This window comes from Rhagoletis pomonella, unplaced genomic scaffold (assembly GCF_013731165.1).
Source record: "Rhagoletis pomonella isolate Grant_MI unplaced genomic scaffold, Rhpom_1.0 Rhpom_scaffold_00628, whole genome shotgun sequence".
NCBI classification, from domain to species: Eukaryota; Metazoa; Arthropoda; class Insecta; order Diptera; family Tephritidae; genus Rhagoletis; species Rhagoletis pomonella.
In genome coordinates this window covers 56,677-69,832 of record NW_023459182.1, presented here as the reverse complement: position 1 = coordinate 69,832, position 13,156 = coordinate 56,677, and the positions used below count along the sequence as shown (strand labels likewise).

General features: G+C 37.8%; 1 protein-coding gene and 1 long non-coding RNA gene across 2 annotated transcripts; one reads left to right on the top strand and one right to left on the bottom strand.

The window, feature by feature from the left end:
- Positions 1-2,459: 2,459 nt before the first annotated feature.
- Positions 2,460-7,673, top strand: LOC118751287. Its single transcript, XR_004994507.1, has 3 exons — positions 2,460-2,783; positions 7,367-7,514; positions 7,586-7,673. It is a non-coding gene; the product is annotated as an uncharacterized LOC118751287 (long non-coding RNA).
- LOC118751285 (transcription factor Adf-1-like) lies at positions 4,921-7,666 on the bottom strand. The gene is made up of 4 exons (XM_036486067.1): positions 7,561-7,666; positions 7,355-7,499; positions 5,547-5,664; positions 4,921-5,484 (listed from the first exon to the last, which is right to left on the bottom strand). The coding sequence occupies exons 2-4, from the start codon at positions 7,488-7,490 to the stop codon at positions 4,965-4,967; spliced, it is 774 nt and encodes a 257-aa protein (XP_036341960.1). The 5' UTR covers positions 7,491-7,499; positions 7,561-7,666; the 3' UTR covers positions 4,921-4,964.
- Positions 7,674-13,156: the final 5,483 nt, after the last annotated feature.

Sequence of the window (13,156 nt, the reverse complement as noted above, 5' to 3'; positions counted from 1 at the left end):
AATAAGCTATTTTATTTTATTGATAAAGAAAAGGATAAAGGCAAAGGCAAAAATAAAAACAAAAACAAAGATGCGTAAAGATAAATGCAAAAATCAAGACCAAAGTAAATTTAAAATTTTTACTAATATAAGGGCAAAGGTGAAGGGGAATATGTAATGTAGAAATTGATAAACATAAAGATGATAAAGATAAATATGAAGAAAAGATGAGGGCGAGTAAAGATGAAAATAAAGGAGGAAAGATTAAAATAAAGGTAATTATAAAGAAAATGATATAGTCACAGAGACTCAACTTGGGAACTATTTCGGGATTTTCAGTACTCTCGGGACTACTACTTGTCCCAAAAATCCCGAATTAGTCCCGAAGATTCCGAAATCCTGAAGAAGTCTCGAAAATTCCGAATTAGTGCCGCTGATCCCGAAAATCTCAAAGTAGTCACGAAAATCCCGAATTAGTCCCGAGAATCATAGTTCCGAAGATTCCGAAAATCCTGAAGAAGTCCGAAAATTCCGAATTAGCGCCGCGGATCCCGAAAATCTCAAAGTAGTCCCGAAAATCCCGAATTAGGTCCAAGAATCCCGAAATAGCCCAAGAATCTCGAAGAAGTCCCGAAGATTCCGAAAATCATGAGAAGTCTCGAAAATTTCGAATTAGTGCCGCGGATCCCGAAAATCTCAAAGTAGTCTCGAAAATCCCGAATTAGTCCCGAGATTCCCGAAATAGCCCAAAAATCCCGAAGTAGTCCCGAAGATTCCGAAAATCCTGAAGAAGTCTCGAAAATCCCAAAATAGCCCAAAAATCCCGAAATAGTCTCGAAAATCTCGAATTAGTCCCAAGGATCCCGAAGATTTTCGTGGAACTGGAAGTTGGAAGATACTTAAATATCTTATTTGCGTCGCATAACAAAAGTATGTATTATTTAAATGAAAAATTACAAATCAAATTGATTTGCTCTACAAATCAAATCAAAAATTTGTATTTCTTATTTGGTTGAAAAAACAAATCAAAAATAAATTTTATTTTTTATTTGGTCAACAAACTAAATCATAAAAATTTCTTAATTGATAGCGGATTTTAAATCAATAACATCACCGTGACGTTGACGTTGCTTATATCTCTCTATCAACAGCAAATTTGATATGTTTCTACGCACTTCTAACACTTATTTTTCTTCTTCCAGCGATAAGTGTCCGTGTCCAACAGCAACGGAAATTATATGCAAAATAACCCTTTCCCACTGAGAGGAGCGCACATCTACAAAAAATAAACCACCTGTTCTGTTTTGGGACACTTTCAAAGTGTTGACGGTTATTTTCGACCTCTGCTTTACACACAAGCACTTACACAGTCTAGTACATCATTAATATTTTAATTTCCACTCATTTTACTTTTGTTTGTGCTAAAACAATTCAACAAATGGCGGCTTTTGACATTTATTCTTCTTCTTCTTCTGCTAGCTAATTTCTGCTAGTAAAAATTTCACTAGCAAGAATTTGCAGCTCTCCCTTCAGTGCTCTCTTGCAAATTTTTTGGGTTATACACTTTTCCAGTAAAAATTTGCAGGTTCCAGTACAAATTAGTACTGACTATTGGTTACTATACAAACCTATTGCTTGCATTTTTTTCTTTATGCTTCCTCTTCATATTCTTTGTTTACTTTTCACAGAAAATAACATGGCGCCGAAATTACAAACGTCAGCCAGAAAATTACTTTTTTCTTTTGCTTCATCATGTCAGATCTTGTGTAGTTGGATCATGGAGCACACCCATTATTTAATAATACAAGGTTAGATAATTATTGACAGCCGCGGTTTGACACTCCCTTACAAAAGGTTGCATTTATGAAGGACAGAGAAAGGGGAAGAATGCAATCCCTTGTTGCGAAAATGGTAGTAGAAAAGTACTCAAAGTAGGCAATTAGTAGTGAAATTCATTTTGCAAATTCTAATGTATTTGCAGGAAATCTGGCAGTTTACACGAAATATTGAACGAAATATTAATACATCCACGTGAATTACGTAGTTTATGTGCTATTTAGCTGTATAAAAAATGCAAAAGGACTCAAAATTAAAATAAAACTACTATGAGATTTATGTAAACATCCAATTTAAAAACAATTTGGGGTTTCATCAGTTAAATGTGCTTCATATGCATATACAAATAAACATATTGCACAAAAGCTTATACTTCTATTTCACAGCAAAGCTACACTTTTTCCAAGTAAATTTGCAAAGAAGCAACACTCTGCCACTGCTAAGGGAACGGTGCGAGAGAGACAACTGTTAGTTTATCGAACCTTAGTTATACATGTTTTAGAGGATACCTTCCTTAACATCCTGACCAAGTTTCAAATGTTAATTCCACCTGGTTTTCTTAAAACACAAGGTGCGGCTGACTACTAAAGTCCACCCAAAAGCGGTCCACGGACACTGCCTTGAGGCACCCCAGAAGTAGCAACAAACGGAGCAGACCTGCAGTTTTCAATTTCAACATGAACATGAAATATGGAACACATATGTATATACATAACTAACCAATTTAAGAAAACTGAATGAGTACCAAAGTTTCTTATTTTATGAAACAAAATTGAATATGATACCTTATCCAACGCGTCGGAAAAATCTGCATAGATGCAATCAACTTTTGAATATTTGTCTGCACAAAATAAACACAATTGGGCGATGGTAATAAATGGCAAGAAAATATGGCGTATTGACATGCCATTGAGAATAGATGACATTAATTCGATAATTTCGATAACTACGATATGCTAAATTATTGGGTGTGTATAATAACAAATAGTCAGTAATAGTTTGGACTGCAACCTGCAAAGTTTTCCACGACAGCTGGGTCTACGTAATAGGAAAGACCCAGATTTATATCTGGCCAAGGACCGTCACTCCAGCAACACTCCCCAAAAGACTCTTGTAGAATTTGTATACTGTTACAACAACAATGCCTATCGACGCCGCCCGCTTTCCTGGCCTCAGGCTTGTAGAGTCTGAGGACGAATACGGCCCATGACAACAACAACAACCCATTTTTGCAACAGACACATATGCCCGTTCCATTATTTCGTGATGATTCGAACGTAGCTCGAACGGAAATTTCATTTTGAGATCGCGGCATTCGATAGTGCATGTGATCATTTAAATTGTATTGTAGAGAAAACAGTCGCCATTTTGTTTGATCGATTCGAAACGAGTAATCACTCGATCACGATTGCTGCGATTTGGGCCCAGATTTTGAAATCATCGTACAGTTCCATAAGTAAAAGCACTATCAGATGTTTGCCAAAAAATGCCTCCAGCTGGGATCACCTGTTTTTGGCATTTGCTATTTTCGGAACAAGTAAAGAATACCCGTTTCGCTAGAAAAAAAAAAAAACTAAAAATAGGGGCCGATAGAGCTTTTTGTGCTGATTATAACGATACTTAAATTTACTTGCGGAAATTAAACCTAACCGCGATACCGAAGGTCAGAGATCAAAATTTGCTTTTTGAAAAACCGAAATATTTCAAAAACGAGTGAAGCGTTTGTAAAAGTTAATTTGCAGTTTCAAGGAAAATTAATACACCTTTCTTTTGGTGTTGACGCCTTGAACCTTACGTTTCAAATTTCTGATAAAAATTGGCTTTTATAAAAAATATATGAAAAAATTCCCTTCAAAATGCTTTTTCTACAAAAGTAGCCTTATGAGGGCACTGTTATAGTACTTTTGGTGTAAAGAAAATTTATATTTATAACCCTCACTAAGCAGAATTCTCCTTTCTGTGTTGCCGAAGAATAAGGGCTGAAAACCATTTTGCGAAGGCGGCCGAGCTTAGGAATTATACCCCTCACTAAGTAGAATTCTCTTTTCTGTATTGCCGAAGAAGAGGGTCTCAACGCCTTTTGCAGAGAACAAATTTTTGCGTAGGCGGCCTTCGGCCGCGCTTAGGGATTATAACCCTCACTTAGTAGAATTTTTCTTTCCCTGTTGCCGAAGAAGAAGGGCTGAACATCTTTTGTAGGGAACACCTCTCTGCGTAGGCGGCCTACGGCCGAGTTTAGGGATTATAACCCTCACTAAGTAGAATTCTCCTTTCTGTGTTGCCGAAGAAGAAGGGCTGAACACCTTTTGTAGGGGACACCTTTCCACACAAATGACCGCAAATTTGTTAAAATAAATTATAAAGTAATGATGTAACAAAATCGCCGGAATTGGTCAGTCGAGGTAACGTAAAAGCAAAATATATAGTAAAATGCAAAGATAAAGTAGTCATATGATACATCACACAAAAGAAAAATCAAATAAATTTTTTTGGGAAAAAATCCATAAACACAAATTTGTTTGCGTATATTTTTATTGTCTCTTTTTTCCACAAATATCATACACAAATTCACAAAATATGTATACCAAACGAAATATGTTTAAAATACCTATCGAACGCGGTGCTTAATTTTTCAAACAGTTAATTGGATTCGAAGATATTAACAGTTTTCGAAATCCAAAATTTCATCTTTTACCCTAAATATCTTCCACAACTTTTATTCCCGCAATATAAAATTGGTATATGTGTGCTCAGCATTTAAAACTATTAGACCCCATTCCTCGTTTTTCTCTATCGAAACGGTGGGTATTCGTTACTTATGCCCTATTTTCTTTTACAATTTCTTCCATTTCTATTACAATTTATTCTGAATGCACCAATACGCTTACCGAATTTCAGTGGGTTGGCACAGCTCTGATGCTAAAAAAAAAAATAAATAAAAAACTCTACGTATTTGCTTACATTTATTAGCGGCTAATGTAACTATTTACCAATGCGCATATAATACAGTAGGTATTATTACATGTTTTTAAATTTAATAGAAAATTGCACATATTTAAATCCTATGAGTTAGAATTATTTCCAATATAATGTAAATGAATTCCATGAATTTCATCAGTAGATTTATTTGTCTGAGAAGAAAATAACATTTAACACTCTTTTGTTTTATTTAGAACCATAATTAAAATATCAGCTTTTAGTTTATCTTGTTCCGCTCCTGGCAATTTAGCAAGATATGTATCCAGTAACCCGAAGAAATCACTGTTGTTGGTTTTCTCCCTTTCCTTTATACGCCCTTTAATGTATTCATTTAAAGTTCCAACCAAAGAATCGAATTTCGCCTGTGCGTTCGGGGCATGAGCACTTGGTTTTGAACGTTCTGCTCTTCGATATGACTGACTAATTAGTGGCTCATTTATTGGCGGTTCTATCAAAGCTTCAACTAAAAATGTTTTCGCTGCGGTTGGACTCTCAGTTACATCTTGTTCTTCAAACATATAATCTATGTCATCATCGCAAGGTCTCTTTAGTGATGAATTACATGGTTCTTCCTCGGATGCAAAACTGTCGTTATTATAAAAGTTTTCATCCTGTGACTCTTCTTTTAGAGTTCTCGTTGTGTCACGAGATTTTGCTGAAGAGTTAGATGAATAATTTTTCCTGATTGTTCTATTGAAATGAAATTAACTTAAAATATATATAAAACTACAATACATTCAATAAAAACATACATGCAATCCTGTAAAAAGTTCAAATCTTCCATATGCCTCCAATCACTGCTAGCATCGGTTTTAATTTCTCTAACATATCGGTCCCGCAGAGATTTCCACCGGTTTTGGCATCTTTCGACTAAACGGCAGGAAAATATATATTTTTACTGAAATTGCTGGGAAATCATCGGATATTTGTAGAATGCTTTTGTAGGTGGGAGCGGAGGGGGAGGTGGTGTGGCACAGTCCAAACTCTAAGTAGTCATCCTTCCTGCTGTTGTAGTAGCGGCTACCAAACCCCGCTCGAGTCGGCTCATCCGTCAACGTTGTGTTGTTGTTGTAGCGGATACAACAACCCCGCCCAGATCGGTTAATATCTCAGTCGTTGTCGTCAAGTTCCACTAACGGCAGCCCTAAAAAGCGTGCAGCCTGGATAGGGTCGGTCCACATGGGGACTAAGGCGTTAGGGTTGTCGGGTTTTCCGGGAATACGAAGAGATGTTTCGAGTCATAGGGTGTATCTCCGCATGCCCGACACTCATTTGGTACATCTGCGTTTAGTCTTCTCAGGTATGAGTTTAACCTTCTGCAGTAGACAGAGCGAAGTTTGGCTATTGTAGTTCTAGTCTTCCGAGGTAGATGAAGCTACGTCTCGTCAATGTCCGGTGGTTGTGCGCCTAGAATGGCATTCGCAGGTCTGGAGTCTACATAACTCGAGACTGACACCCTGTGAATGCCGTTCAGGGACTGCCGATAAGCTGACGGGTCCAGAGGTTGGTTAATGAACCTCTGGACTTCGTCCGTCAGTTCGTAGAGATGCCTCCTGACGTACCTGGGCGAGGGCTCTTCTGTAAGCAGCTGCCCATTTGGGTGACCACGTCTATGGCTCCCAACAAGGAACTGCTTGCAGAGCATTTTATTGTGCTAATTGATCGGGAGCAATTTCACCTCGTCGTGTAGGTGGTGTTCAGGCGACATCAGAAGGCATCCAGTCGCTATCCGGAGTGCGGTATTTTGCGTAGTCTACAGCTTCATCCCCTGCGTCCTACTAGTCCCCGGCGACCACACTGGTGCTGCGTAATTTAAAACCGGCCGGCATATTGCCTTGTATGTTGCCAGCAACGTTTCTTAGTCTTTGCCCCAAGCACTGCCGGCTGGCGACTTGAGGACCTTGTTGCGGCTCCACACTTTGTTGACAATAGCGGTTGCGTGCACAGAGGAGACCAGACTGTCGAAGCTTACTCCGATTATTTTGGGGTTATTCACCGCCGGAATTGGTGTATCATCGACGTGAATTCCCAGTGGTAGCCTGACCTCCTTCGTCCAGGTGGTGAACAAGGTCGCAGAGGATTTCGTAGGGGAGAGGGTTAGGCTCCTTGCAGTGAAGAAGCGAGAAAGCTCGGAGAGATACCCGTTTACTTTCGAACACAAGTCATCAATTCCATTCCCAGTCGCCATGATCGAGCAATCGTCGGAGTAAGAGACAATCGAGACTCCCTCTGATGGTTGAGGGAGCTTTGAAATATAAAAGTTAAACAGTAGCGGGGAAAGGACACATATTACCGACGAGTGTCGACCAAATCGCGGAGGTAACCGTTTACTTTCGAGATCAAGTCATCAATTCCATTCCCATACGCCTTATGGAGAAGTCCTAAAGGGGGCAAGGGGAGTGCATATTTCCAACAGAATTTATTAATAAATTAGTGGTCGGAAATTTAAAGTTTAATCCTCTGGCTACACGCGTATAAGATTTTCGGAATCGTGTCGCACATTTGACAACAACCCAAAATCACTGTGTACAATTAACCGAACCGTGCCCAAATTACTTACTTGTTTCTCCAGTTTCCATAGCTACACTTCGCCAACATCTTTTAGTGATTTCCGGAGACTTTTCTGATTGCCTGCTGCTTCTATCATATAAGCAAGGATATTGCCGAACCGCCTTAATCAAATCATCTTCAAACATGTTAGCTAGCTGCAAATGTCGAGTGTGTGTATATTCGTAAACAAATTTAAAATTATCCAAATAAGTTTACCACAAAAATTTATGTTCTCTTTTAGCATAAACAAAACTTTTTAGCTTCTGATGCCTATATCGGAAAAAGTCGATGCATCGAACATATCGATGTTTTGCTTGAAAGCTTCGAAAATTTTACACTCGATTATGTGTCATTGTGCATATTTAACTGGCCTTCTTCACGTGCTGGAAAATCTCCAAGGCGAATTTATACAAGGTGGTGTTGGCAGAACAAAAACAAACCTTACAATCGTGCTGTTCAGGATCATGATTCAATAATAAATTTAAAGGTTAGATGGGTACTCTTTATGAATTTGTACAAAGATTTTGGGTTGCTGTGCCCAAACGCGTGAATCGAATCAAAAACCTTTTACACATTTGTAGACAACAGTTCACGCTTTATTACAAAAATAAAATTTACTATAACTGTGCACTAATTTATTAATAATATCTGCGTTCGATAACAAAAATAGCCAACACCAGCCAACAATCAAAATCAAGAGAGTAAGCGAAAATTCTCTCCCAAAGAGATGAAAAAGCAAAAAAGTTAACGAACAGGAAATTAGCCATTACTTGCAAAAACCGGAAGAAGAAGACACACCAGCTGACTTTGTTTATGTTTTATTTGTAAACAAACTGAAATTCATGTTGCCTCCATAGAGAAAAAGGTTCGCCCGGAACATTTCTAGAAGTAAAAACTAGTTGGCGCTATCATAAAGTCACATAGCAGGCAGCTAAAAAGCATATAAATACCAAAACTCGGAAAATGCAATTTTGTTTGTTTACAGAAATTGCAACCATATGTTTTGTGATCATATGTTTTCGTGTTGGATAATTTTTGCTGACTAAAATTTTGCCAGTACAAAATGAACGCTTCTCTTGCAACAAAATGAACGCTTGCTCTCTCAATTTCTGTGTGTTAGATAATTTTTTGTCGTTATCGAACGCCATCCAGTAAAAATTTGGAAAAACTATTACAAATTTTTGACTTGTCGAACGCACCTTATGTCGGTTGGAAATATGGTATTTTTTGTAAGTTTCCGAGCTGAGCTGTCACCACGTAATATCTCTGCAAAAGTAGTTCAGCCCCTCTTCTTTAGCAAAACAGAAAGAAGAATTCTACTTAGTGAGGGTTATAATCCCTAAGCGCGGCCGAAGGCCGCCTACGCAGAAGTGTTCTCTGCAAAAGGTGTTCAGCCCCTTTTCTTCGGCAAAACAGAAAGGAGAATTCTACTTAGTGAGGGTTATAATCCCTAAAGGCTCTGTTATGCATACTTGGCAGTGCATGCACTGCTATACCATTTTTACGTGGAAATCAAAAACCAACAGACTTCTACGTATGTAATGCTGTGCGTTGGGTAACAGCTTACACGCGAAGCTCATTTAACGGATTCCTTATGTGACAACTCTCAAGCAATGCCAAGTATGCATAACAGAGCCTTAAGCGCGGCCGAAGGCCGACTACGCAGAAAGGTGCTCTCTGCAAAAGGTGTTCAGCCCCTCTTCTCGGGCAACAGAGAAAGGAGTAGTGAGGGTTATAATCGTTTTGGAAAAAATCCAAATTTCCGCTGCTTTCAATCAGCTCCCTATGGGTCTTCAGGCGAGGGAGGGGGGTGAGGGGTGACTTTTCATAAAGCGGCGTCCATCCTCTTTCGTTTAGGAGGGTTTGGGGAGCCACGCCTCCTCCCCCTCCGCCCCCAACCCTAAATCGTTGTACAAATAGCTAAAGATTTCCCGGTTAGATAATTATTGACAGCCGCGGTTTGACACTCCTTTACAAAAGGTTGCGTTTACGAAGGACGGAGAAAGTGGAGGAATTAAATCGCTTGATGCGAAAATGGTAGCAGAAAAGTTTGCAAAGTAGGCGTTACTTTTTATCGAAAAAAATTTCACCTTCTTATCTATATGGCAACATTAACAGAGTGCAACATTTTAGGGCAAGAGTACGCCATATGCCCTGCGCAGGGCTGAATAAATGCAACATTATTTCGAGAAAAGGAAACGATATTAGTAGTCAAATTCTTATGTATTTGCAGGAAATTTTGGCATTTTAAACGAAATATGGAACGAAATATTAAGGCTTAAAATTAAAATAAAACTATTATGATTTCTATGATAACATCGAATTTAAAAAGCAATTTATGTTTTCATCAATTAAGTGTGCTTTATACGCATCTACAAATAAACATATGGTACAAAAACCTACCCTTCTATTTCAAATGTAGGGCCCTATTATCGTTCGCGAGTCGAATTAAAAATTAGTCGAATAGCCCGATTTCATATTATTGTTCGCAGTTTGCCTGCTGCTCGCCCGTGACATTCGCGTCTTAGGTCGAATATTCAAATTTTGAAATTACGAAATACCATTCGACTAGACAACGTTCGCCTTAGCTTTCAAAAACTGGCGAAGGAAATTTGTGCGTGATAATAAATAAAATAAAATCTAAAAATATAAAAAATATGTTGCAAATTGAAAATAAAAGGTACATACATGCATATATTAATAAAAAAGGGTAATTTGTGCAAATATATATGTAAATAATTTTGACAATATTTAAGCAGCATGAAGAAAACGAATACGCGGCAATTTGAAAAAATGGTGCAAATGATGCGGGAGCATCCAAATGTAGCTCGAGGACTTGGTGCTTTCGGGTCCAATAAAAAGGATACAGTCAACAGAAGGTTGACTCTCTTCTAGGCTTAGAAAGAGCAGCGAATTCTGAAGGCGTAAGTCATGGTGCCAGCAACAGTACCAGTGCACTTGTTTCAGAAAATTGTACTGAAGAGGAAAATCTTCAAAGCGAGGTTGAAACTACCCCTCGCAGGAGAGTGCGTTCGTCCATAGTAAATGCGGATGTAAGGGAAAACGATCTAATTGAGATGCTGAAGCAGCAGACGCTTAATCAGGAGGAGTTACTAAAAGTGGTAAGAGGCCTGGATGAAAAAATGCACGACATTGGAAGATATGCGCGGAAAACTTTTGAAATTTTGAAACAAAAAGAAGCTCGTGAGGGGAGGGAACACTACGAACGGATCCAGCTGCAAAAGCTAAAACTCGATATAAAGCTCCGGGAGCTTGAGTTGAAAGAACTAAAGTATAAAAAGCATTTATAAAAAAATTGTACTGTTCAAGCAAGGTTTTAAAAGAAAGTTTAGATTCTTGATTACAAGTGAGATAAAAATTTTTTTGAGCAGGTCACCCATTCGGACACAAAAGTCCGAAATAATTGGGCAAATAACCAAACCGTTTATTACATTCTAACAACACTCATATATTTGTAAATATGAACGATAAAATAAAAGACTGCCAGATGTTCCTTCCGAAGCAAAATAATCACTTGGTTTTATTTGTGCACTATTTATATAAGTGAAATATAATTTTCTTTTCACGCATTCACTCAATGTAAAAAAAACATCAAATTTTTATCTCCAATTATTCTCTACTTCATCTCCACTATTCATGGCTAACGTGACGTCATCACCCGAAGGGATGCGCAATCTGTATTCTATTTCGAAAACAACCAGTGTAAAGCATCATAAAACTTAGAGAAAGAAAAATTTCAATAAAGATCGAAATTGTCCAGATGTAATGCAGTCTAAATTACAAATGTACTTATCTTCACCTCTAATACTGACTAAAAGTGATACCATTGAAATATGGCAAGAGTTGAAACAATTCTTTAAAAAAGAAAAGTTTAAATAACAACCGAACTTGTCCAGATATGATGCAGTCTGAATTACAAATGCACTTATCTTCAAGTAATAAATAGGAGTGGGTTAGTGAAAAACTGTCAGTGTATTGAAAATAGCCCCGTGACTTTTTCATATTAATGGAAATTTCGTCGTTGATGTCATCTGCATGACTAAGTGATCAATAATGACATTCAAGCGGCAGTATCTTGCAATGGACTTTTTATAAGTGACCGCTGCAAGACATTGTCTGTTATAAGTCTTTGATAGGAGTATACCTGTATGACATTTTCACCAGTGTCATTGTCAGCTATATGTCGTTTAGGATTCACAGCAGGTGCGACGATGTCACTAAATCCTCATTAATCCTGATACGCAGTTCAATGCGATGGTGATCGTGAGCTTTTTTATTTTAACCAATATCTTCGTTATTACTCAAATTTTCCTATAGTTGAGACATGAAAAGATAGAGAATTAAAATATTTTTCAGAATTATAGAATAAAACCTAATTTAAAATGCGTAATATGCCTTTTAGACGGCAAGTTTTGATAGCTGTGTGTAAGCGTCCATAAAAATACAAATGGAATTCTTTGCCTTTGCGAATGTTCACGCTCCCGCTCTCATTCAACTGTATATCAAGCTGTAGTGACGATGTCACCGGTGACCATTTTCGCTACTGCGAGAAAGGGCAAAATTGAATGTGTAACGTCCTGGTTACACAGTTCAAACATAGAATTCAAATCCATGAACCAATTAGAACAGATCTGACCGCTTGAGAAGCAGCCATTTGTAATAGCAATTGAGAAAAATGTGTGTGACGTTCGTAATTTTAAAGTTTGCTATTTCTGTTTTGCTTCTTTATTTATGTGTATTTTGTCGGTAGTTTATTTCAGTGAGTTTTAAGTGATTTTTTGTGTAAAAGTAATTGAAATAAAGTGCGGGGTGATTGGATGCAAAAACACGTACAAAAATAATAAATTGGTAAGCACAAACATGTGAACAACATTGCTTGCATTTTTTCTTTATGCTTCGTCTTCATATTCTTTGTTTACTTTTCACAGAAAATAACATGGCGCCGAAATTACAAACGTCAGCCAGAAAATTACTTTTTTCTTTGCTTCATCTTGTAAGATCTTGTGTAGTTAGATCATGATTCAAATCTGCTCGCATTTGGAAGAGAGGGTGTAATAACCGGCCGTCTTCACATGCTTGAAAATCTCGCTTGCGTTCTGCTTTTTTCTCTCGCAAGCGAGATAGTTTTGTTGACTGGCCATTTGACAGCATACTTTTTCATTTGTAAAATGTCGTTAACCAAGAAGGTTCAAGCTTTGCAGGCTCTTAAAAGTTTAAGAAAATTAGAAAATCTGCATAAAGAGATGTATACTATTTTCAAATGAAAAATGGCTGCCTATAAATTTGTATTTGCCTCCAAAATAAACGATGTTGCTACTCTGAAAAATTCTGCGAAATGAGAACACATCTGTCAAAAAACAAAAATGACAGTTGAAAGCGAGCGAGAGCTCGCATACCGCTCGGTATGCGAGAAAAAGCATGCTTCGTCCTTTTTGCGTTCTACACGTGCGGTTTCTCGCATGCGTCGTCACGCGACGAGATTTTCCAGCACGTGAAGACGGCCGGTATGAAGTAAAGGGACGACTACGCATGCGTCTGTGCCGTCGACGTTTCCCATTTAAAGAACCAAAAACTTGCTTCCAAGTACTTCAATCATGTAAATCAGGTGATACGAGTATTTGATTTTTGATATCTACTCAGTACTCGGTTCAAAAGTATCGATACCAAAACTACTTGGTGTCGATGGGAAAGTATCGAGTATGTACTCGTATTTACTCGTATCATTTCATTCCTAGCCGTTAGCGCAAAATTGGTATTTAGTGGTTTATCAAAAATTATAAATTTTATAATA